Below are 23,163 nucleotides of genomic sequence, written 5' to 3' on the forward strand. Positions count from 1 at the left end.
TGCACATAAGGCAAACACCCTACCTCTGTGCTACCTCTCCGACCCCAACTCTTTATTTGTTTTGTTTTGTTTTTGGGTCACACCCGGCAGCGCTCAGGGGTTACTCCTGGCTCTACGCTCAGAAATCTCTCCTGGCAGACTCAGGGGACCATATGGGATGCTGGAATTGGAACCACCATACTTCTGCAAGCAAGGCAAATGCCTTACCTCCATGCTATCTCTCTGGCTTTTTTTGGTTTTTGGGTCACACCCGGCAGCGCTCAGTGGTTACTCCTGGTTCTATGCTCAGAAACCTGCCCCTAGCAGGTTCGGGGAACCATATGGGATGCCGGGATTCGAACCACCATCCTTCTGCATGAAAGGCAAACACCCTACCTCAGTGGTCGGCAACCTGTGGCTTGTGAGCCACATGTGGCTCTTTACACTTTTAATTTGGCTCTTCTGTGTGCCGGGCGGCTGCTCCAGGAGTCAGGACTCTGCTCCTAGCCTCTGTCAGTGCGCGCCCTGTGTGGCTCTCAAAATAAATTTCAATCGTAGTTTTGGCAAGATTTGGCTCAGTTAAAAAAAAAGGTTGCCGACCACTGCCCTATCTTCATGCTTTCTCTCTGGCCCCGAATCAATCATTTTTAAAGCTACTCAACTTTTTCAGTGACAAGGTACCTGGGAAGCCAAATAAATACCCAAAGCCACTGAATGATCACAGAATCAGAATCAAAAGAGTTTGAGAGTGATTTCATCCAAACATAAATAAAACCTAAGAAAATACTCCAATCCTACAAAGCCAACTCAAAAGCCATACGTAATTTATCTGCCAGATCATGCTCCCTATTAACAAGCCTGCTTTAAAATAGCAACTAATTTTTCTTCAGTACTTCCATTTCCCTTCAGCAATGTAATTTACATAAAACAAATATACTGAGGCCAAAGAGATAGCTCAAGAGATCAAATGCACGCTTTGCATGACAGAGGCCCAGTTCAAACCCAAGTACCACCAGGAGTGCCACAGAGCACAGTCAGGAGGAGCTCCCACTACTGCCAGGAATGGTCCAACTCACCAAAATAAAAAAAAAAAAAATTAGGGGCCGGAGAGATAGCATGGAGGTAAGACATTTGCCTTGCATGTAGAAGGACAGTGCTTAAATATTTATTTTATTTTATTAAAATAAAATAAATGTATTAATAAAAATAAAATAAAAATAAAACAGTGGAAAGTAAAAAAACAAACAAAAAGAGAGAAGATGAGATGAACAGAAACTGGTCAAGGCAGATGAAGGGGCCGGAGAGATAGCATAGAGGATGGTGGTTCAAATCCCAGCATCCCATATGGTCCCCGAGCCTGCCAGGAGCAATTTCTGAGCACTGCAGGGTGTGACCCAAAAACAAAACAAAAAAATTTAGCACTGAATAAGTGGTAATACAGTTTAACTTTGCTTGCTGGCATCAAAAACTTTAGCATACTTAAAACTGCTCATATATATTTAATTTATTCCACTATACTAAGTATATTTGAGGTGTTCTATTGGTGCCATTTTAGAGGTATTATCTATATATACATATGGATATGAATAAAAGTACTTATTTAATAATCTTAAATCATTCAAGAGTAAAACAGAAGTAACAATGTTATTAGAAGAAATGTTAAAAATTGCATGAGTAGGGGCCGGGCGGTGGCGCTAAAGGTAAGGTGCCTGCCTTGCCTGCGCTAACCTTGGACGGACCGCGGTTCGATCCCCCGGTGTCCCATATGGTCCCCCAAGCCAGGAGCAACTTCTGAGCACATAGCCAGGAGTAACCCCTGAGCGTTACTGGGTGTGGCCCAAAAACCAAAAACCAAAAAAAAAAAAAAATTGCATGAGTATTACATATCACAAATGTCCAAAAGATAAAATTTCTCCTTCAAAATGTCTTACCTTTACAATTTTCTCTTGTATATTAATTTGTTCGTCATAGGGTTCCATGCTAATAAAAAATAATTTCATTAGTTGTTTAAAAATCTCCATGGTAATTTACCATTCAAAAAGCTAATCAATCTATAAATCAAACCATTAATAACATTTTCAATTAAAAACTAAAATAAGGGTTGAACCAACATACCATATATGTTCTAGTATAAGCCAACCCGAATATAAGCTGATCCCCCCCCCCCAATTTTACCCTAAAAACTGGGAAAACTTAGTGACTCAAGTATAAGCCGAGGTGGAAAATGCAGCAGCCACTGATAAATTTCAAAAATAAAAATATATGCCCAAACAATTATAACTGAGGAAACAGTAGGTTAAATGTTTTTCAATATTTATTGCTAAAGAAAAACTGTCAACTAGCAACAATTACATTAAAACTTTAAATAAAATGCAGAAAACAGTAGTTTAACAGGTAATCAAGCTAAATCACAAAGGTTAAAATCTTTCAAAACTGGATTCATCATCATCATCATCATCTGTATATCCAAACAGAGCTTCAGCTGTATCTGATGAAGGTATCAGCATGGACAGTATCATCTTCACTGAGTTCACAGATATCATGATCATACTGTCATTCTCATAAAAAGTGCAGAATGTTGTGGGTTAAATAGTTCAGTGGCAGACAGTTCAGTTCAACCGCCTACCTCTTCAGTTCAGCCAAGACTTGTGGACTGAGCTGAAGTACGGCCTCCTACAGCAGACCTAGTTCGGGTTTTTCAGCACAAAACAACTCGGCTTATACTCGAGTATATACGGTAGTATAGCAGTTATTGACTATAAGGCAGTGCTTCTCAAATAGTGGGGAGTGCCTCTGGGGGGGGGGGGGCAAGGCTCTGAAAAGGGGGGCGTGTTTGACTTAGGCAAATACCCTCATCACAAGTTAAGCCCTGTGTTTATGTCTATATGTCTCTGGAGCTAAGAGTTGCTGTGTCCTGCTTCAAACCCCGCTTTGAAAAGCTGTGCATTGCAAAACGTGCTCATTGTAGCCATTAATCCAGACATCACCTCTGATTAAAAGATTAGCTCAAATTATTTTATATGTTTTTGTTTTGCAGGTTAAAGTTTTCTTTTTAATAAAGATACTATTTAGAGCTGCGTGCTTGAGGGGGGCGCAAAAATGTTTTCTTCTTCCTAGGGGAGCAAGACAGAAAATAATTAAGAAGCACTGCTATAAGGAAAGGTTTGCCTTGTGCACTGCAGACCCAAGTTCCATCCCTGAGTGCAGATACAAGTAGGCCCTGAATATTGCTGGGTGTGGTTCAAAACTATTTAGTTCAAAGCAAGAGTATTTTGTTAGAACTAAACTAGAAATTATGATTATATACCACATCTATTACCTTATAACTATTATGTATTATTTTAATGTTTTATGTTTCTGAGACATTGTTTCCTTATTTGTAAATAATATGACAAACTAATATCCAAGGTAACTGATTTTCTACTCTATAAGTTACTTACTTTTGTATTTGATTTTGATATGCTATATACTCTGCTCTCAAACTTCGAATTTGTTTAACTAAGAATCTGCAAGAAAACACAAAATAAATGAGTTATAATTCTACTATAATGTACTACGAATAATCCACATTAATATTTTCCCACTTTCAAACACCTTTGCTGGACCAAAAATATAGTACAGGGGTTTGTATAAGGCTGGCAATAGATCTCTGCCACAGTATATGGTGTCCCTCTACACTGCCAGGGGGTCTCTCATGTACATACATAACCAGGAGTAAGTTATGCACCACCAAGTATAAACCAAAAACAAAACAAAAAGCTCAAGGTTTCTGAATACCCTCTTCCAATTACACCTGACAGCTAATTAAAGGTTTTTAGATTCCCTTCACAAGTTATAACTATAATCTAATATAGAGGTTGTTTATGTAATGGAATAGAAACATCTAGACTCGTGGCCAGAAAGATAGCCTGGAGGTAGGGAGTTTGCCTTGCCTGCAGAAGGTCTGTGGTTGAATCCTGGCATCTCATGTGGTCCCCCAACCTTGCCAGAAGCAATTCCTGAGCGTAGAGCCAGGAGTGGCTTCTAAGCGCTGCCGGGTGTAACCCAAAAACCAAATAAATAAATAAATAAACAAATAAATAAAAGAAACTTCTAGACCAAAAACTCTGGGTACAAAAATTGGAGTTCAAATACTATCTCTCTTATCCTTGTCTCACGTAACAAGGAAGACACAAGTAAAGGCTATGTAAACCAGTAATGCAGTTTTAGTTATAAGGTGATCTCATGTATATTTTTTACTTTGATAGCAGGTAATGAAACATTCTAAAAGCTACCTAACTGTATGTAGTTGTTTATAATGATGAAATATGACACTCTATTTTGAGAGTAAGGGCCTTGCCTTTCTTATTTAACACTGTATGACCAGTGCCTAAAATTTCAGGCACACTAAAATTTAAAAAAATTGGGGCCAGATAAAATACATCAGGTAAGGCAAATGGCTAACCCAAGTTTAATTTGTCACCCCATATAGTTCCCCAAAACCACCAGGAGTAATCCCTTAGTGCAGAGCCAGAATTTAGCACCAAGTACTGCTGAATCACCATTAAAAAATTTTCTGAGCAGATAGACCTAATATAAAATAGTATGAACTAGTCAAACTATAGATTACCTATTTGAAGAAATCTCTACTAAGTAGAAAATACATGTACCTTTCAGCAAACTATCAAATTATCGTTTAAAGTAACGAAAGTAACAAGAATAGAAAGATAAACAGAACGAATCACTAACAGAAAAAAAAGGACAAAATACAAGATACAATAAATAGTTTTAAATATAATTGCCTGTTTTTAAAAAAATACTCAAAGGGAGCTGGAGAGATTGCATAGAGGTAGGGTATTTGCCTTGCATGCACAAAACGGTGGTTCGAATCCTGGCATCCCATATGGTCTCCCGAGCCTGCCAGGAGCAATTTCTGAGCATAGAGCCAGAAGGAACCCCTGAGCGCTGCTGGATGTGACCCCAAAAAAAACCAAAAAACAAAAAATTTCTGAGCACAGAGCCAGAGCACTACCAGGTGTGGCTCAAAAACAAAACAAACAAACAAACAAAATACCTCAATAAATTGAATATTTTGCTCTGTTATGTTGCCACACTCTACATGCTCTGGGTCTCTCTCCTCTCAGACTGGAAGTCAGGAGACTGGGCATTGACTATGGTAGTTGGAATCCAACCAGGGCCTCCAGCATGCAAATCATGCAAATGCCTGTTGAACTATCCCTCCAGTTCCCAACTGAATATTTTTTAAATAATTTTTTTGACCAAACTGGATTACAAATCTTTCACAGTAATATTTTAGGTACATAGTGACATTGAATCAGGGGCATTCCCACCACCAATGTTGTTCTCCCTCCACCCGTTCCCAGCATGCATCCCATATTCCCCCCTTCTTTGACCCCCGGGGATGCTAGTAGAAGTGGTCCTCTCTGTGTCTAACTTGTTGTAGATTGGGTATCGATTCTGTTGCAGTTGGCTTTGGATTTGGTGTTTAAGTCATTTTTTTATTTCTACTCGATGTTCATACGACTGTTTGGTCTTGGTACCCTCCACTATTTCCCCCTCAATTTATGAGGCAGAATAAGATGATTCAAGTTATGTGATTCTGGGCCGGGCGGTGGCGCTAAAGGTAAGGTGCCTGCCTTGCCTGCGCTAGCCTTGGACGGACCGCAGTTCGATCCCCCGGTGTCCCATATGGTCCCCCAAGCCAGGAGCAACTTCTGAGCACATAGCCAGGAGTAACCCCTGAGCGTTACTGGGTGTGACCCAAAAACAAAAAAAAAAAAAAAAGTTATGTGATTCTGTTTGAAGGGGAAAAAAGGAAAGGAAAAAGGGGGCAAAAATCAAACAAGCAAAAAAAAAAAAAAAAAAACAGGAGTCCTTCTAGAGGCTATAAATATCAATTTAAGAGAAGGGAAAAAGGAAGAAAAACATAACAAAAAAAAATCTAACAAAAAAACCCAAAAAGCACCACAACAATAAAGACAACAAGCAAACAATAACCACTATCCCAAGATAAAAACGAAACAGAGAAAAAATAAAATAAAAAATAACTTAAAAAAAGAAAAAAGAAAAAAAACAAAAACAAAACTTGTTTGCTTGTTTTGTTTTGTTTGCATAGGCACATTAAATACTGGGGAGATTAGAAAAGGAATTCCCTTGGCCTAAGAGATGCAGGGTTTCTCTGCCCTTGAAGCATACTGTCATGGGAATAACTAAAGGCTCCGTACATGCTCTTTTACTCTCCCCTAGGTCCTTTCGTAGTGTCTGGAAACTTTCTGCTCAGTCGTGGATGATAAAATCAGGCCTCTTTAACTAGAGATCTTGGTATTTGCACAGGTCATAGGATGGAGCCTAGGACGGAGTCTTTCTTTTAACAGTTCTAGAAGTTCTGTCCCATCACTGTTGTTTTAATCAGTCTTCTGTAGTTGGTGGTCTTGGTTTTTGCGCTAATCCTAGAACCAAGCCTAGGATAGAGTCATTCATTATGTTTCCAGAAGTTCTGCTCCGTTGCAGTTGTCTCAGTCAGACCTCTGGAATTAAAGATCTTGGTGGTTGAAAAGATCATAGGCCAATATCAAGACTAGGGTCTTTCTTATTGGTCCCAGAATAAGTTCTGCCCTGTTCTGTCACAGTCTTCTGTAATTAGTGATCTTGGCTTTTGCACAGATCAAAGGATGATGTGTCTTCTGATTTCATCTTATCATTAGGTGGTAAAATAAGACAACCTGCTCTTAGATCAAGTTGTCATTTCCTCATTGTCAGGATGTTATATCAAAACTGGCGAAAGTTGGTGTCAGAGCAGTATTAAGAATATCCCAACATTACTGTAATAAGGCCCAGAGACAATAGAGTTAAGGGCTGGGAGGGCTGGAAGGACTGACTCATGATTTGAAGCTCACCACAAAGAGTGGAGGATGCTGATAGGGAAATACCTACACTAACAATTAGCATGACAATGTTAAAGAATGAGAGAAGTAGAATGCCTTTCCCGATACAGGCAGGGTGGGAGAGGATGGGGGCATTGGTGGTGGAAATGTTGCACTGGCGAAGGGGGGTATTCTGTTTATGACTGAAACCAAACTACGAACAAACTTGTAATCATGGTGCTTAAATATTTATATAAAAAAACTAAAAATTAAGGAAAAAAAAGAATGTCTCAGAGAGAGTTTGGTTCCTGGAGCTGTTGCGGAGAACTGTATCAGTTCTATGTCTGAGATCTAGGGCTGAATTTTTTTATACTGAATGTGACCTTTCATTTCTCTAAGCATTGATTTGCAATAAGATATCCAGAAGTTACCTGGCTTAAAAATAGAAACTGAAGGGGAACTGGGTGGAAAGTTTTACCTTTCTGAAGTTAATAAGGTTAACTAATATATTTCAAAAAATTGCTATGTTTTCTACTTACTGTGTATTTTCCTGATATGTTCTGGTAACACAATCTTGTTTTTGCAAAGTATGTAAAAATCTGTTACGTGCTACATGGCATCTGGCAATGCACCTGTGCAAATTTTGTGACTTTTCATTAAATATCTCTATGGAAGATGTGGAAGAATCTATATTGAATACAAACAAAATCAAAGAGAACAGAATTACAAATTAATTAATATAAAAATATTTTTTTAACTTTAAGAAACTGAAGTCATAGAACAGCTGCCTAAATGTTGGTATATCACATAACACAAAAAGTAAACACTAATTCCAACAAAAGCAAGAATTACCTACTTTTACATTTTAAAGAAATTTATAGTAAAATATCTGAGTTAAGAAAGGTAGTGTAAGGGTTTAGAAGTATGCCTTGCATGTGTGTCAATCTAGGCTCAACTCTGATACTCCATGGTCTCACCATTACCTCCAGAACCCAATGCTAGGTGTAGCTCCAAGTACTATCAAGTGTGGCCACATATCACCATAAAAATAAGTAAACAAAATAAGAAGCTTAAAGTTGAATCATTTTACATGATCAAAATTTAATACCCAGATTATCAATTTGGTATCTTTATGAAAAAATACATGATTAGGGGACTCGAGCGATAGCATAGTGGTAAGGTGTTTACCTTGCACGCAGCCAAATATAGGACAGACCCCAGTTCAAATCCCGGCATCCCATATGTTCCCCCAAGCCTGTTGGGAGTGACTTCTGAATGCAGAACCAGGAATAACCCCTGAGCACTGCCAGGTATTACCCCAAAACCAAAAACCAAACAAAAAAAAAAGATACAATAACAACTTTTTGGGGGTAAATGAAGGTCTCCCAAGTAGAACTCAGGAGACCCCAGAGATTACCTCCCAAAATACTTGGCCAATGACCAGAATATTCAAGCTAGAGTCAGGTAATATGACACAGCTTAAGACCTGTTCTCTTTGGAGGTCACAGAGCCACACCTGGGAGTTCTTGCAGTTTATAAGGCTATATCCTATGGTGCCAGCTAAACTAACATATGCAAACCATGTGCTATTCATCTCGAAGCAATCTTTTGAGCCCTGCTTTTGGCCATACTCAGCAGTGCTGGAAATGAGGAAGGAAAAGGAAGTCACTCCAGGTTGTACCTGAAGGACAAATAAATGTTAGGGATCAAACCAGGCCCTCAACAAAGAAAACATGTGTTCTTCCCTGTTGTATGTATCAGTTCAACTAAGAAGTGACTTCTTGGGGCCGGAGAGATAGCATGGAGGTAAGGCGTTTGCCTTTCATGCAGAAAGACGGTTGTTCGAATCCCGGCATCCCATATGGTCCCCTGTGCCTGCCAGGGGCGATTTCTGAGCATAGAGCCAGGAGTGACCCCTGAGCGATGCCAGGTATGACCCCCCCCCCCCCAAAAAAAAAAAAAAAAAAAAAAAAAAAACAAGAAGTGACTTCTTAGGTTATTGCTTAGTTTTGAGAATGATGAGTTAAGGGTCATACCTGACTGTGGGGCTTACCATGGGTCCATGTTCAAGGATTAGTCCTGGTGATGTTGTGGAACCATATAGGGCACCAAGATTGAACCAGGTTAGCCACATGAGAAGTAAGAATCTTTTTTTTTTTTTTTTTTGGTTTTTGGTGTTTGGGTCACACCCGGCAGTGCTCAGGGGTTACTTCTGGCTCCACGCTCAGAAATCACTCCTGGCAGGCATGGGGGACCATATGGGATGTCGGGAGTTGAACCAACGACCTTCTGCATGAAAGGCAAATGCCTTAACTCCATGCTATCTCTCTGGCCCAAGAAGTAAGCATCTTAACTCCAGTACTATCTATCCCTCCAATCTACAAAGAGCAACTTCTCACCTTCCCCCTCCCCCACTCCAGCCACACTCAGAGGTTAGTCCTGGCTCTGCACTCAGAAACATTCCTAGCAATGCTTGAGGACCATACAGGATGCCAGAGATTGAACCCAGGTTGGTTGCATGAAGACAAGTGCCCTATCCACTGTAATATAACTCAGCCCCCCAAAAGAAACTTAGCAGTGCCAATGGTTTTACTCCAGAAACTGGATAATAGTTTATCATGTTATCTTTTTACTTCCCTCCCTAAATTTTATGAGCAAAACTAAATAGAGCAGCATATTTACCTATCAGTAACGTTCTTTAAAATATTAGCTTAAAAAGAACAAAGATAGAGGCTGGAGTGATATGATAGTACAATGGGTAGGGCGTTTGCCTTGCACAAAACTGACTCAGGACAGACCCAGGTTTGATCCCTGGCATCCATATGGTCCCCCGAGCCTCCCAGAACAATTTCTGAGCATAGAGCCAAGAGTAATTCCTGATTACAACCAGGTGTAGCCCAAAAACAAAACAACAACAAAAAAAGAATAAAGATATGAGAAGAGGGACCGGAGAGATAGCATGGAGGTAGGGCATTTGCCTTGCATGCAGAAGGACGGTGGTTTGAACCCCGGCATCCATATGGTCCCCTGAGCTTGCCAGGAGCGATTTCTGAGCGATTTCTGAGCGTAGAGCCAGGAGTAACCCCTGAGCGCTGCTGGGTGTGACCCAAAAACAAAACAAACAAACAAATAAACAAAAAAGATATGGGGGGGGAAAAAAAAAGATATGGGAAGAGACCATGCAATTCAACTTTTTACTATCTGGTCTGGTACAGCAAGTATTTCCCTGCCCCTGTATCAGCAGGTAATGGAAAAATCTGAAATAATAACAATAATTTTAAATAATAATAATTTAAATAATTTCAAATTACAAATCTAATAATACATTGTTTATCATTTTTCTATTTGTTTATTTGGGGGCCACACCCACAGGTGCTCAGGAATCACTTCTAGAGATGCTGGTGAGACAATCTGGGAAACTAGAGACTGAATCCAGACTAACCAAAAGAAAGGGAAGCACTCTATGTGCTTACTACTGCTCTATCCACCCTAAAAATTTATATCTGGAGGTAAATTTCTTTTCAATTACCGTGTTTTATTAAAATTCTTCACTTGTGGGCCCGGAGAGATAGCACAGTGGCATTTGCCTTGCAAGCAGCCGATCCAGGACCAAAAGTGGTTGGTTCAAATCCTGGTGTCCCATATGGTCCCCCGTGGCTGCCAGGAGCTATTTCTGAGCAGACAGCCAGGAGTAACCCCTGAGCACCGCCAGGTGTGGCCCCCCCCCCCAAAAAAAAAAAAAACCCCAAAAACTAAAATCTTCACTTGCAAATTGGAAATAAATTTAAAAGAATTTTTAAAAGTTCAACTTACTTTTAGAATTAGATTTGATGTACTTTACTGCAACAAATTTTGCAAAATGATACATGAGATGAATAAATTTAGAACCACCAGGAGAAAGAAATATCGAACCAACAACAGGAGGAAAGCTGCTTCCACATTCAGCCTATAAATAAACAAAATAAAACACAAATAAGATTATAAAAAAACTTCAGGATTTTTTTTAAAAATAGCCTTATTTTTACAATGAATCCCTTTTGAAGTGTAAAGGAATATGGACTACTCATTTTTAACCACAACTTAGTTCTTTACTGGGGGACAGGGAGGGAAGCAGTGGAAGAGCAGATGGGCTTCACCACAATGTGCTCAGAACTTAATCCTGGCTCTGTGCTCCATGATCACTACCAGAAATGCTGGGGGACCACATAAAGTACTAGGGATCAAACTGGATAGGCTGCAAGTAAAATATTAACACCTATAGTATCTCTCCAGATCCATAACTTAATTTTTTTGTTTTTTTTTGGGTTTTTTTTGGGGGGGGCACACCTGGTGATGCTCAGGGGTTACTTCTGGCTATGTGTTCAGAAATCTCTCCTGGGGCTGGTGAGGTGGCGCTAGAGGTAATGTGTCTGCCTTGCAAGCGCTAGCCAAGGAAGGACCATGGTTCGATCCCCGGTGTCCCATATGGTCCCCCCCAAGCGAGGGGCAATTTCTGAGCGCTTAGCCAGGAGTAACCCCTGAGCATCAAATGGGTGTGGCCCGAAGGAAAAAAAAAAATAAAGAAAGAAAGAAATCTCTCCTGGCTCGGGGGACCATATGGGATGCCAGGGATCAAACCCAGGTCCGTCCTGGGTCGGTGGCATGCAAGGCAAACACCCTACTGCTCTGCTATTGCTCTGGCCCACCATAGCTTCATTTTTAATACTTCCTAACTTTGGTTAACTTAGTGACAAAAAGTTATAATAAAAAGTTGTAATTCGGGGCTGGGAAGGTGGCGCTAGAGGTAAGGTGTCTGCCTTGCAAGCGCTAGCGTAGGACGGACCGCGGTTCGATCCCCCAGCATCCCATATGGTCCCCTCAAGCCAGGGGCGATTTCTGAGCGCATAGCCAGGAGTAACCCCTGAGCGTCAAACGGGTATGGCCCAAAAACCAAAAAAAAAAAAAAAGAAAAAAAGTTGTAATTCTTGGGACCAGCGAGGTGGCGCTGGAGGTAAGGTGTCTGCCTTGTAAGCGCTAGCCAAGGAAGAACTGTGGTTCGATCCCCCGGTGTCCCATATGGTCCCCCCAAGCCAGAAACAATTTCTGAGCACTGAGCACTGAGCATCAAATGGGTGTGGCCCGAAAAACCAAAAAAAAAAAGAAAAGAAAAAGTAAAAAGTTGTAATTCTCCTCAATTAATATCCAAAAGAAAATAATAACTGCTGACTCTTCCCAAATAATACAGTTCAGACTGAAAACTCTGGGGTCTTCTTGGAGGCCTTCACAGAATGGGAGTGGGCTGATTTTTCTGCCTGAAGCCAGAGCAGCCCACAGCCACATCCAACACCCTACAACATAAACGGCCTAACTTCACAACTGAACGCAAGTAATATGAGCAGCTGACCCTTATCAAGCAGGATAGACTACGGGATGAAATCTCTGGAGTATTCTTAAAATGAGACAAAGACTTCCCACCCACCCCCATCACACCCCCCACTCCTCTACCACTGAAAAACGCAGCAGCAGGAATATCCTGCCACACTCACCACCTTCCCCACAAAAAAACTGCCCAGCTCCTCTACTAAGCCCCAAATGAAAAGGAGGGCTATCAACTCTTCCTAGGTAGTTTGGTCTGGGTTGAAAACTCCGGGTTTTCTAGAAATGGTATCAGACTGATTCCCCTTTCTGCATAAAGGCAAAGCAGCCCACACCAACCCCAATACCCTCTGACAAAACAGGTTCAGTTTAACCATATCAAACGGCCAAGCCACCAAATTTGTTACAGATCTGATCCAGCACCACACAGCGACTCAAAATTTCATAATAATGTCAGCCTAGCAGGATCACAGCAATTCTAATGGTAAAGTGTCATAGAGGACCACTAAGCTCAGTGATCCTAAACAGTAATACAGAAGGCTCAACTAGCACCAACCACAGCCCATCAGTTCCTTAAACAATTACTTAAACATCACCATTGAGAGTAAACAAATTGATCTCATTGATCTAAGTTTTGATAATTCCATTTGCCTTTGTTGTAACAGACAATATGAAGTAAATATGTCTGTGCCTAAAAGGCAGCAGACTAGGATAGTTGGTGGAAAACTGGGGACACTGGTGGAGGGAAGGTTACACTGGTGATATTAGTTTGAACATTTAATGCTTGAAACAACTATATTATGAGCAACTAGGTACATCACAATGTTAAAACAATCAAGACTATTATATTAATTAATATTTTCTTGCTTAAAATAGTAGTAAAAGGGGCCAGAACAATAGCACAGAGGTAGGGAGTTTGCCTTGCACACGGCCAACTGGGATGGACCCAGGTTCGATTCCCGGGCATCCTATCCAGTCCTGGTGCTTGCCAGGAGCAATTTCTGAGCACAGAGCCAGGAATAACCTGAGTGCCATGGGTATGACCCAGAAAACAAAAAATAAAATAGTGGCGAAAGTATTTCACCAATAAAACAAATTTAATGTACTTGGGGACAGAGCAATAGCACAGCAAGTAGGGCTTTTGCTTTGTACACAGCCAACCTGGCATCCCATGTAGTCACCAAGCCTGCCAGGAGTAACACCTGAGCACCACTGGGTGTGGCCCAAAAGTCAAAAAAAAGAAAGTTAATATACAAATGTAAAGTTCAATAAATTTAAGGAAAAAAAGTTTTAGTTTGCATCTTCCAGTAAAAATACTTACAGATATCTTTTTTAACCATTCACAGCAATGTTTCCGAAATTCAGCATTCCGTTTTTGATCAAATGGAGGCCAGCAATGTCTTAAAAATAAAAATAAAGGTATTAGTTTAATAAACAACTAACAACAAAAACAGCATAAATTTAAAACATAAAGTTTATCTCCTAAACTGGAAACTTAAATGTTCTAAGTGAATCAAAATTTAACATTCCTAGATTTTGACTAAAGAGAAAGCACCAACTCTTGAGAAACTGCGTTTTTCGCATTTTTATATTCTACAGTGATTGGCAGGAAGTTTGCCTCCCATACAGCCCAACCGGGTCCGATTCCTGGCAAGCCATTTGGTTTCCCAAAGCATTGCTAGCAGTGATGCACAGAGCCAGGAACACTACAGGGTGTGGCCTTAAAGAAAAAGAAAAAATTAAATACCTTTAGGGTTGAGTTCTGTTTAGTGCAAATAATCAACAAATATACTTGTAGCGCTCAGGGGTTACTCCTAGCTCTGTGCTCAGAAATTGCTCCTGGCAGGCTCCGAGGACCATATGGGATACCAGGGATCGAACCCAGGTCTGTCCTGGGTCGGTCGCGTACAAGGCAAACGCCCTATCGCTGTGCTATCGCTCCAACATCAGCAAATATACATATTTTTGGGGGGTCGATTATGGGCCACACCCATTTGATGCTCAGGGGTTATTCCTGGCTATGCGCTCAGAAATCACTCCTGGCTTGGGGGACATATGGGACACTGGGGGATGAAACCACAGTCTGTTCTAGGCTAGCACGGGCAAGGCAGATGCCTTATCCCTTGTGTCACCGCTCCGGCCCAACAAATATACATTATTAAGGAAACTTATCAGTATTACACATCCTACAAAAAATGGGCCGGATGATAATACAGTGTAGGTATGGTGTCTGCCTTGCATACAGCAAACCCAGTTCAATCCCTGGCAACCCAGATAAACCAAGAGTAACCCCTGAGTATTATAGCCCAAACCCTACCCCATCCCAAAAAAAAGTATTACAAGTAAACTAAAGAGACAAGATATTTAGTTCAGGTGACCAATGCAGAAAGAATAAAAATAATTATGTTAAGCTTGAACAGAGTCAGGAGTAAATCCTGAGCACAGCAGGATATGGTTTCAGTGCCCACCCCCAAAAAATACTTAAATAAAAACTAAAATATAAACAAAAATGGTAATACTGCCTACAAGCAAAATAGTAAGGCTTACAGCACTTAGCAAAAATAAACAAAAAACAAAATTTAATGTACAGATAGCTAACAGTTTAAATTTTTTCTTTTCTTTTTCTTTATTTTAAATTTTTATTGACAAGACTTTATTAGGAATAAAGTAAGTTTTAAATTTATGACTAATCACAGGGCCGGAGAGATAGCATGGAGGTAGGGCATTTGCCTTGCATGCAGGAGGACTGTGGTTCAAATCCCGGGATCCCATATGGTCCCCCGAGCCTGCCAGTAGCAATTTCTGAGCATAGAGCCAGGAGTAACTCCAGAGCGCTGCTGGGGTGACCCAAAAACAAAAAACAAAAACAAAAACAAAGACTAATCAGGATCCTGTATACTCAGGGACAACCCCTGATTGAGATTAATTTTGCCTTTTAAATTGACTATCTTAATCAGTTTATTAAATCCCTAAACTTTGGGGCCGAACTAATAGCATAGCGGTAGGGCATTGCCTTGTACGTGGCCAACCCAGGTCAGACCCAGATTCAATCCCTAGCATCACATAAGGTTCCCAAGCCTGCCAGGAGCAATTTGAGTACAGAGCCAGGAGTAAACCCCGAGTGCCGTCAGATGTGGCTTAAAAACCAAAACAAAAAATGTCTCTAAATTTTAAAAGATGCTGCTTGTGAAAGAGTTAGACCTTTGATAAACCAAATGAGTGTTTAAAATAAAATTGCTCTTTAGAACAGAAACACATAAAAGAAGTATGACTGTTGGGCCTGTTATATTGGCAGGCCGGTGGCAAAGGTGGTGGTATAGCAAAGAGTGATGAGTTTAGTTAGAAAAGTAACTACATTGCGAACTATCCTAACAATGAGAATGTATGAGGAAAATAGAAAGCCTGTCTAGAGTACAGGTGGGGGCGGGGTGGAGAGGAGGGAGATTTGGGACATTGGTGGTGGGAATGTTGCACTGGTGATGGGGGTGTCCTCTTATATGACTGAAACCCAACCACAATCATGTTTGTAACCAAGGTGTTTAAATAAAAAATATTATTAAAAATATATATTATAAAATGAAAAAAATTACCCACTAATAAAATTTTAAATTTATTAAAAAAAAAAAAATAAAAGTGGTGGTATAAGATGTACTCTGGGAACACTGGAGGGGAGAGGTCAACACTGGTAGTGGGAATGGCCCTGATTCACTGTATATCTGAAACTCTGAAAACCAACTATGAAGGACTTTGTAAATCACAATGGTTTCAATAAAATAAAAAGAAAAATTAATGTAGTGACTGTTAACAGCTATTTTCAGTTTTGACTAGTTTCTTGATAAGGTTTTTAAGACATTAAAGATAGGGGCCGGAGCAATAACAGAATAGTAGGGTGTTTGCCTTGCATGCAGCCGAACCTGAATGACCCAGATTAGATCCCCAGCATCCCATATAGTCTCCCAAGCCTGCCAGGAGCGCATTCTGAATGAAGAGCCAGGAGTAACCCCTAAGCACATCAGGTGTAGCCCAACAAAAAAAAAAAAAAAAAAAAGACTCTATACAGATGAATGGATAGACCAACTCTATAAGACAGAAGTATTGGTCTTTTTTACTTTTGTTCCAGGAATTGAACCCATATATCTGAATCATGTGCTCTAATAATGAGTATTTTCCTGGCTCAATTATTCTGCCTAATAATTAAGACTATGAAGAATATTAGAAACTATTTTTATCAACAAAATCTGTCTTACCTACAAAATATACAATGACTTTAAGATATGTGATTTAAGTACTCAAGAAACTCAGGCTTAAAAGAATCATAATTGAAGAATCATAACTAATTTGGAGAATATTTATTCCAAAAAATGTCAAAAAGACAAAGTTATAATTATGGCTTCTTTCAAGATATAGTAATTTTTCTCATTTGAGATTGACTACAAGAAAATGAAGTCTTTTGCTTACTTGAAAACATTTTTGGTGAGAGACTGGTCCAGTGTTTGAAACAGAAAATAAGAAACTACTTCAAAGGCATGATGGTTCGGCTTGTCAAACATGTTCCTAGTGATTAAAAAAAAAGGTATAAAAAGAGAAAAGGCAATGGTTAAAAGTAAACAAAGCCAATAGCTAAGTTAAAGTGACACAAATTAATTTTTCATTTTTTTAAGCAGACAAATTATTTTTTTCACATGTGTATGTTTAATAAACAATCTCAGTCCAGAAAGATAATACAGTGGGTAAAGCACTCGCCTTGCATGCAACCATGTCATACCCTGACACGGGGCAGCAGTTCCCAGAACTAACAGGTGTGATCACTGAATATAGACCCAGGAGTAAGTCCTGTGCAGCCGAAAAACAAATAAAGAAGGGTAGAAACAGTTTTAAAAGACATACAAGGTTTTACTTTCTGACACTATAAGTCAAACAGAAAAAAGCTGGTAGGAAAAGGCTTTAATCAGTGAAAATAATCTAAAACAAGTAAAGGAAGACCTAAATCACTAAGAGAAAACCATAGTCTGTGAAATGATATGAGCCAATACTGACTAATAAACAATAAAAATAGCTACCCTGTATTTATTGAATTGCTTGCCAGAAATTTTTTTTTGGGGGGGCCACACCCTGTGACGCTCAGGGGTTACTCCTGGCTATGCGCTCAGAAGTTGCTCCTGGCTTCTTAGGGGACCATATGGGACGCCGGGGGATCGAACCACGGTCTGTCCTAGGCTAGCGCAGGCAAGGCAGGCACCTTACCTCCAGCGCCACCGCCCGGCCCCGCCAGGAATTATTTTTATATAGTTACTTTACAGGAAATAACTCACCACTATCAACATACCATATTTGCCAGCATATAAGACGACTGGGCGTATAAGACGACCCCCTAATTTTGCAGTTAACCATAGGTGTAGGCCTATATTCGCTGTATCACACAGAACGATCCTATGCTGCAACTGTATGTACCACAGGGAGCCAATCACAACAAGCAAAGGTTCAAAGATTCTACTGTAATAGACTTCCTCTCTGACTCTGGCCAATCTGAGCAGGCTTCTGACAGTGTAGATTCGGGCCCAGAACATTGTCTAATTTGCATGCATAAAAAGCCTGCTTGGATTGGCTGAGTTAGAGAGGCGGTCCAAGCAGCCTTGTAGTGATTGGTGCAGGATCGGGTTGAAAATTTCGTTTTGTGGCAATATTCAGACAATTTTCGTTTAGCGGCATATTGAAACATTTTTCGGGATATACTCGGCGTATAAGACGACCCCCAATTTTCGGTTGACTTTGTTTCAAAAGTCGTCTTATACGCAGGAAAATAAGGTATAAAGTGCTGTTGGTACCAGGAACTGAAACCAGGATTCCTGATTACAATTCAGCCCTTTGAGCCATCTTCACAGCCTGGGAAAGTGAGACCCCTGATCCCACCAGTGCTCAAGAACTCAAGACAGACCCTTTGAGCTATCTGCCCAGTCCTATTTAAGTTCTTTACATCATTGACAAAGTAAATAATTTTTTTTTGTTTTTTGTTTTTTGTTTTTTGTTTTTTTGGGTCACACCCGATGACGCTCAGGGGTTACTCCTGGCTATGCGCTCAGAAGTCGCTCCTGGCTTGGGGGACCATATGGGACGCCAGGGGATCGAACCGCGGTCCGTCCTAGGCTAGCGCAGGCAAGGCAGGCACCTTACCTTTAGCGCCACCGCCTGGCCCCGACAAAGTAAATAATTTGACTAAACACACACGCAGGATATTTTATAAATTAAACAATGTAAAGAATCTCGCTTGGATGATTTCTTGCTTTCAGACTTATAAAAATAAACTACATTGGGTTTATAAGGGGGGGTAGTGAAGTAGTGAAATGCACGACAGGCAGGCAGATATGAATATTCACATGAACTATCAAATTGTTTTTGTGGATTTTTTTTAAAAAGTTAAAAAGGGGTAGGGGCAGAGAGACAGTACAGCCAGCAGGGTGTGTGCCTTGCACACAGCTGACCCAGGTTGATCCCCAGTACTACACAGAGCCCACCAGTTGAGATCTCTGAGCATATGACCAGGAATAAGACCTGAGCACATCTGATGTGGCCCTCAACTAAAAATAAAATTTTCATTCTTATTCATTTATATACTTATTTGAGTTTTGGGCCCAGGACTCAGGGCTTACCCCAACTCTGTGCTCAGGGATTGCTCCTGGCAGTGCTAAGGAAACACATGTGGTATCAAAGATGGAATCTGGATAGGCCCTATGCAAGTGCCTTACCTGCTGTTCTACTGCTTTGGCCCAACCCCTTTTTTAGTTTTTGTTTTGGGTACTCAGGGATTACTCCTAGCTCTACATTAAGAGATCAATACTGGATATGTGGGGCCGGGCGGTGGCGCTGGAGGTAAGGTGCCTGCCTTGCCTGCGCTAGCCTAGGACGGACCACGGTTCGATCCCCCGGCGTCCCATATGGTCCCCCAAGAAGCCAGGAGCAACTTCTGAGTGCACAGCCAGGAGTAACCCCTGAGCGTCACAGGGTGTGACCCAAAAACCAAAAAAAAAAAAAAAAAAATACTGGATATGTTCAGGGAGCCAGATGGGGTACCAGAGATCAAACGTGGGTCAGTCTGCCAAGTGCAAAGCAAGATGAATTATAACTTGGGAACAGTCCCCAAATCTTACACAAATGTCAAATAATTCTTTTTTTTTGAAAGATCCTATTCCTCAAAGAATACAAGTCCCCCTTTATCATCTCTGAAACGTAATATTTTTCACTATTCTCTTAAACATTATTATCTTTAACGATTTTTATTTATTTTGGTTTGGGGACCACACCTGGCACCCCTCAGGGTTATGCCTGGCTCTGTACTCAGGGACTACTCCTAGTGGTGATAGCAGGGATAGGTTGGAGAGGTGGAGGAGAGCACAATGGTAGGATGCAAGGAGTCACACCAAGATGAGCCATGTGCAAAGGCAACGTCCTACCGTATGTTTAACCCCTCCAACCCATTAAACATTATTATTCTTAATTTTTGAGTAAGATATGTGTTGACAATGTGTTCATATCTAAAATAAAATTTTGCAAGGAAAAGGGTTATTCTGTTCATCACTTACCCCAGGTCTAATACTGTATTCAACTAATATTTGTTGAATGATGTTAAATGAACAAATCTCTTTCATGTTTCCATGGCATGTTAGATCACCTAACTGAAAACACCTGATCCCCCATCCAAACAACTCTCTGTAATGCAACCAGCATGATTTTTTTTCTAAAGTGCAATGCTTTTAGGCAAATATCTAGAAATGGAATCAATGGATCATTACGTTAAGCGTAACTTTGTAGAAAAAAAATGACCAAGATGCTCCCACCTCCACTGCTGATTTGCTCTTTTCTCCAACCTCCCTTCACTGTGGACGGGTGCTCGCTACCGGATTTGGTTTCTGAGAAACCCTCAGTTCACAGACATTTCCTGATCTGTGACTGTTGGGAGCCAGTTTTTTTTTTTTTTGGACTCCACAAGTCCATCATGCTCAGGCTGAAGCTGTGCTCTGGATTTTATCCCCGTCCCTCAAGACCATTTCTAAAGGGGATATGTATTTTTAAAGGAGCTATGTATATTTCCTTCAAATATTTCTTTAGATGTATTTCCTTAATAGGTATAATTTTGTTTGTTTTTGTTTTTGGGTCACACCCAGCAGCCCTCAGGGATTACTCCTGGCTCCACACTCAGAAATCGCCCTGGCAGGCATGGGGACCAGATGGGCTACTCGGATTCGAACCACCATCCTTCTGCATGCAAGGCAAATGCCCTACCTCCATGCTATCTATCTGGCCCCTTAATAGGTAAAATTCTTATTGTGTATTTCCTTATGCAGAGGTAGTTTTCCTCCATTCCTTTTTTGGATCTGTATAGTAGGAAATTGCAGTAAATAAATTTCTCTTGGGTTCTGAGTTCATGTTAGGATCAGGTTACTAGGACTGTTTAGCTTGTTATTTTTAGCCCCATATGCACCAGTAGTATCATGTGGCATTGATCCTTTTTGCACTGGCACATTAAAATGGGGAAATCTTACATATAGAAAGTTCTTTTTTGTTGTTTGTTTGTTTGTTTGTTTTGGGGTCACAACCAGCAGCACTCAGGGATTACTCTTGGCTGTATGCTCAGAATCGCTCCTGGCAGGCTCAGGGTACTATATGAGATCCAGGATTCGAACCATCGAACTTCTGCGTGCAAGGCAAACACCTTACCTCCATGCTATTTCTCTGGCCTCTAGAAAGAAGTTCTTATCCAATACAAACAAGAGCTCATAAATTTTATATTGCAGTGGGGACTTTCACCCTGAACACTTGTCACAGTTAACTTGGCTTCAGTTGATCAGACATCAGCCATTCACCCCTGAACCTTGGATCCCATCTATGGAAATTGCACTGTTTTCTACACCAGCACCAGGAATTGGACTTCTACCAGGGAAGGCCCTACTGCTGCCCTGCATTGACTTGCTCCAGTGTGGGTTCAAATGACACCCTGATGACTTGAAAACAGCAACAACCTGCTTTCAGGGCAGGTTTTCCTGCCTTACCACCTAATAGTGAGATGAAAGCAGAACACACTCCATGACACCCTGACTTCAACATAGGATCTGTACATAAACCAAGATTTCTAATTACAGAAACCTGCGACAACCATGATTGAGAAGAACTTTCAATGGGACCAAGAAAAAAGACTTTGGGGTTAGTCAACTTAGTATGCCGGAGCCTGTAGTGGTCTTATGGTGGGATGCTTCATGGTAGGGTTTCCCTGTTTTTAGGCCAAAGGTTTTTCCTTTCTATTGTCCCCCAACTTTTGCTGTGCCGATGCAAAAAACTACCACTTTACCTTTTTTATATTTTTTATCTTTTAAATAAGGACTCCCGCCTTTTTCATAAAACTTTGGGACATGAATTATTTTGTTTTACCTCATATTTCTGCATTTTTTCTATAAAATTAAGAAGGGAAAAAAAAAGGATGGGAGTAAGGGGCCAAGTAGTCTCAGATAGAGAAAAAAAAAGGACAGAACTAAATAATCAAAGCCAAAGTCAACAGAGACTTAAACTTAACCATCTAAACTTAAATGGGCCTGTTATACAGGAAGACCTGGGGCAAAGGGTGATAGTATAGGCTGTACTCTGGGATCACTGGTGGAGGGAGGTTGGCACTGGTGGTGGGAATGGCCCTGATTCAGTTATGAAGTACTTTGTAGATTACAATGGTTTCAATAAAATAAAAATTAAAATAAAACTTTGTAAGAAAAGAAATTACACAACAAAATGTTCACAAATCTAGAAACTCATGGATCTAAATGAGTGTGAATTTTCACAAAGTGATGAAAATACACACAAAGTGCAGTATGGGGGTATCCAGAAATACTTTCTGTGGTAAACTTTATGCCATACTCAACCTTATTAAAACATTTAAAAGAGGTTATCTCTTTCAAGATGGTAAACACCTCCTGATAATAACTAGAATAATGCATGCCAGGTTGCCCTCTCTCACCACTCCTATTCAAAAGAAAAATAAATAAGTAAATAGTGGCCAGAGAGATAGCATGGAGGTAAGGTGTTTGCCTTGCATGCAGAATGTTGGTGGTTCGAATCCCGGCATCCCATATGGGTCCCCGAGCCAGCCAGGAGCGATGTCTGAGCGTAGAGCCAAGAGAAACCCCTGAGCGATGCCGGTCGTGACACCCCCCCCCAAAAAACGCAAAATAATAATAATAATAATAATAATAATAAATCAATAGGAAATAAAACTACAATGCAACTACATTCAAGGGCTCCCAGAGCCCCAAAGAACGTAGTCAGTCCCCGCCCTTCTTTTAATGGGGACCCCAGCGTGCATGCAAAGCTGAAAGCCGCGACCCCCATGAGCCCCCCACCCACCCACCCACCGCGCCCCAGCCGGCCTCTCCCGCAGCCCCTCCCGGCCAGCACCCGTCCTTACGCGCCGAGGTGCGTGTGCGTCTCGATCTTGGCCCCGGCGGCGGCGGCCGGGCCGGGCTGGAAGCCCAAGGCCTGCAGGACCCTCCAGAGCTGCTCCTTCTCGAAGGCGGCCAGCCGCGCCCGGCTCATCCTCGCGGCGGGCGGGCGGGCGGGCGGGCGCAACGAGGGGGCCCCAAAACTGCCTCCGGTCGGAGCGTGCCCGCCGTGACCTCCCCCGCTCTAACCCGGGGCCATCTCGCCTCCCTCCGCCGAGCCGCCCGGTCCTCCGGAAACTGAGAGTCTCAGGCCCGGGAAAGTGACACCGCTACCTCCGGGGAGCAGCCACCAACCGAGATTCCCGCGCTCCGGGAAGACGAGACTTGCCGGGCGCACCACGAGACTTCCGCGGTCGCCTCGCTACCCACCATGCACCGCGCCCTTTGCGCCGCCCGCGCCGGCGAACTACAAGACCCAGCATGCATTGCGCGCGGCAGGCTCTTTTCTTTTTCTTTTCTTTCTTTCTTTTTCTTTCTTTCTTTCTTTT

The 23,163-nt window shown here is 41.3% G+C and overlaps 1 protein-coding gene across 1 annotated transcript in view; it reads right to left on the bottom strand.

Moving 5' to 3' along the window:
* Positions 1–22,769, bottom strand: part of HAUS6 (HAUS augmin like complex subunit 6) — a 51,078-nt gene extending 28,309 nt beyond the window's left edge. Inside the window, exons 1-7 of the mRNA XM_049769426.1 lie at positions 22,642–22,769; positions 16,656–16,751; positions 13,519–13,597; positions 10,656–10,788; positions 7,382–7,529; positions 3,420–3,485; positions 1,911–1,959 (exon numbers count right to left, since the gene is read on the bottom strand). Coding sequence (XP_049625383.1) covers positions 1,911–1,959; positions 3,420–3,485; positions 7,382–7,529; positions 10,656–10,788; positions 13,519–13,597; positions 16,656–16,751; positions 22,642–22,769 — 699 coding nt within the window. The remainder of the gene's footprint in view (positions 1–1,910; positions 1,960–3,419; positions 3,486–7,381; positions 7,530–10,655; positions 10,789–13,518; positions 13,598–16,655; positions 16,752–22,641) is intronic.
* Positions 22,770–23,163: the final 394 nt, after the last annotated feature.

Source organism: Suncus etruscus, chromosome 1, assembly GCF_024139225.1.
Source record: "Suncus etruscus isolate mSunEtr1 chromosome 1, mSunEtr1.pri.cur, whole genome shotgun sequence".
Classification (NCBI taxonomy): domain Eukaryota; kingdom Metazoa; phylum Chordata; class Mammalia; order Eulipotyphla; family Soricidae; genus Suncus; species Suncus etruscus.